This window comes from Plasmodium cynomolgi (genome assembly GCF_000321355.1).
Source record: "Plasmodium cynomolgi strain B DNA, scaffold: 0347, whole genome shotgun sequence".
NCBI classification, from domain to species: domain Eukaryota; phylum Apicomplexa; class Aconoidasida; order Haemosporida; family Plasmodiidae; genus Plasmodium; species Plasmodium cynomolgi.
The window spans coordinates 1-2,418 of record NW_004192859.1 but is presented as its reverse complement, the minus strand read 5'-3'; the positions used below and the strand labels follow the sequence as shown (position 1 = coordinate 2,418).

At 25.8% G+C, this 2,418-nt stretch overlaps 1 protein-coding gene across 1 annotated transcript; it reads left to right on the top strand.

Annotated features, from left to right (window-relative positions):
* Nucleotides 1-343: 343 nt before the first annotated feature.
* PCYB_003740 (hypothetical protein) lies at nucleotides 344-1,052 on the top strand (the record flags this gene model as incomplete). The annotated part of the gene is made up of 2 exons (XM_004227795.1): nucleotides 344-525; nucleotides 605-1,052. Coding segments are annotated over 2 exons (630 nt in total), but the record flags the coding sequence as incomplete, so codon positions are not given.
* Nucleotides 1,053-2,418: the final 1,366 nt, after the last annotated feature.

The following is a 2,418-nucleotide window of genomic DNA, read 5'->3' as shown; positions in this document are numbered from 1 at the left end:
TAATAAATATTAGTCCATCCTTTGTTGTTCAGCATCCACATTAATGTAAAAATTTCATATCAAATTAAAAAAAGTAAAATTATAAATAATACATAAGTGTTATATTTATGAATCATAATAAAAGAATTTTCGTAAACGCCAGAAAAAATACATACTCTAGTGTTATTATCTTAAATAATAATTGATGTGTAATCTGTTCAAACAATAATTTTCCACAGGAAGGTTAAGATAATTTTTTCTCATGATAATACTTTTTTATATATTAACACGCATTCTACTTTATAATATGTAGGTACATACGTTAGATCACATAACTTCAGCTATTTATTATAATAAATTGTAGAATGACATAATTGGAGGAAAGAATGATAAATACTGGGATATAATAAAAAATAACCTTGAAGAATATTTTGGGGATAAAGATATATGTTACAAACTTGAAAGACACTTATCAGTATTTCTCGATAATATAACGGATATAGCTAATATTAATAACAAACGTTCTTATGGTGTCAATTATTGGTTGTATGAAGAAGTATATAAACAAATTGGAAATGATAATAATGGTCTAAATTCCTCAACCATTTTTTGCAAATCTTCAAAGTGAATGGCTAATAATGAATAAAGACAAAACGACCACACAACATAATGTGTGTAACCCAGACATAAATTTATATAAAATAACATATATGGAAGAATTGAAGTTTTTGTTTGATTACATTGAAGAGTTTGAAATCATTAAGGAGGCTAGTATTATAGATCCTGGTTATTCTTGCCAAAAATGTTTTGAATATCTTAGAACTCCTATTCCATTATATTTTCTGTGGAAAACAATTTGTCAAAAGTATGAAGAAATTAATTCATGTACAAATTATATTAGGGAGTATAAAAGTTATCATCCCAAGAATATCATGAATAAATTATCATATGGATTAATTATGGTTCAATCCTTTTTGAATCCCTGTTACAGTAAAGTTCTAAGTTTATTTAGCGATTTAAAAAAGCCTCCTAGTGAAAGCATATATAAACACTTAGACGACAAAATGAAATAAAGGAAAACTCTTAATACATCGACACCTATCATTAAAGAACTTAATCTAAACGATGAAGGATCTCCAAAAATTCTTAACATTCTTGAAGTCTCCATAGGAAAATCTCGGTATATCTTAGTCCAAACCAGAGGAGAAATAACACAGCCCACAACTCACTTAAAACGAACAAGAAGCATCAAAAAAAAAATCTTTGAAAATAAGCTTAATATAGTATACATTTCTTCTGTTAAGATGTTATCTAAAATAGGAAGATCGCCGTTATTTAACTTCAAATATTGTAACGGCAGTTATTCTTTCAATGTTGGGAATATTTTTTTTTTATATTGTATAAGGTAAATACAAAAAATATTTTAAAATGTAAACATTTTACACCACCCTTGGACCTTATTTTGAGGAAACATTTACAATTAAAGAATAAATATGTTTATTTTGACTATTCCATTATGTTATTTTTTTATTATTATACACCATTTGGAGGATTTAATTCACGTGCCCGATATAGAAATAAAAAAAATTTTCAAAGCTATGTTAATGGTGTGGAATAAGAAGATGACTCTTTAAAGAGCACTATTCATGATGATCGATTTATTCTGTCATACTATTTTGTTACAAAGCACACATAATGGGGCAATTTACTATTTTAGTCTAATTAGCCGTAAACATTGCATTTGCGAGTATAATACACTTATTATAGCTCTAATTTTATTTAAATATGAGAAAATAAAACAAATGGGGAAATGCAATCTACATATCAAAATAGTGCAAATGCAACAATGAAACACACAAAAAGCACATAATTTATTGTATACTAATATTAGGAGTAGCCAAACTAGTACGATTAAAAATAGAGAATTTCTAGAAATATTCCTTATAAGAATAGACTGAAATTACAAAATAATTTATTTAATGCTTAAAAATTCAACCTTTAGCTGCTCAAAATGTGTAAAAGGGTTTGCACTAAAAGAATTATTCAAAAATGAGAAAAGTCATGAATAAACATGTGCAGAAAACTGTAAACATGTTGAAAAATATTGTTTTATTTCATTTTACTAAAATGTACTGTGGTCTGTAAAATTTTACTAAATTGCTATATCTTTAAATGTTTTAATAATAAATACATTTCCGTTGTGCAGTAAAAATTCTTTTCTTAATTAGCAACAAAAAAATGTTCATTGATAAAACATATAATAATTAATTAGATAGGCATAACTAGGTGGTTTATATAAACCATACCAAACTATGTATTAATGCTTAAGCATTACTAAATAAATTCATGGCAAAGCAAAAGTATTAATTATAATAAGAAGATATGTACAGAAAATGAGAGAGATTTAAGCAGAGTATATTATTTTTAGTAAAAAAAGGA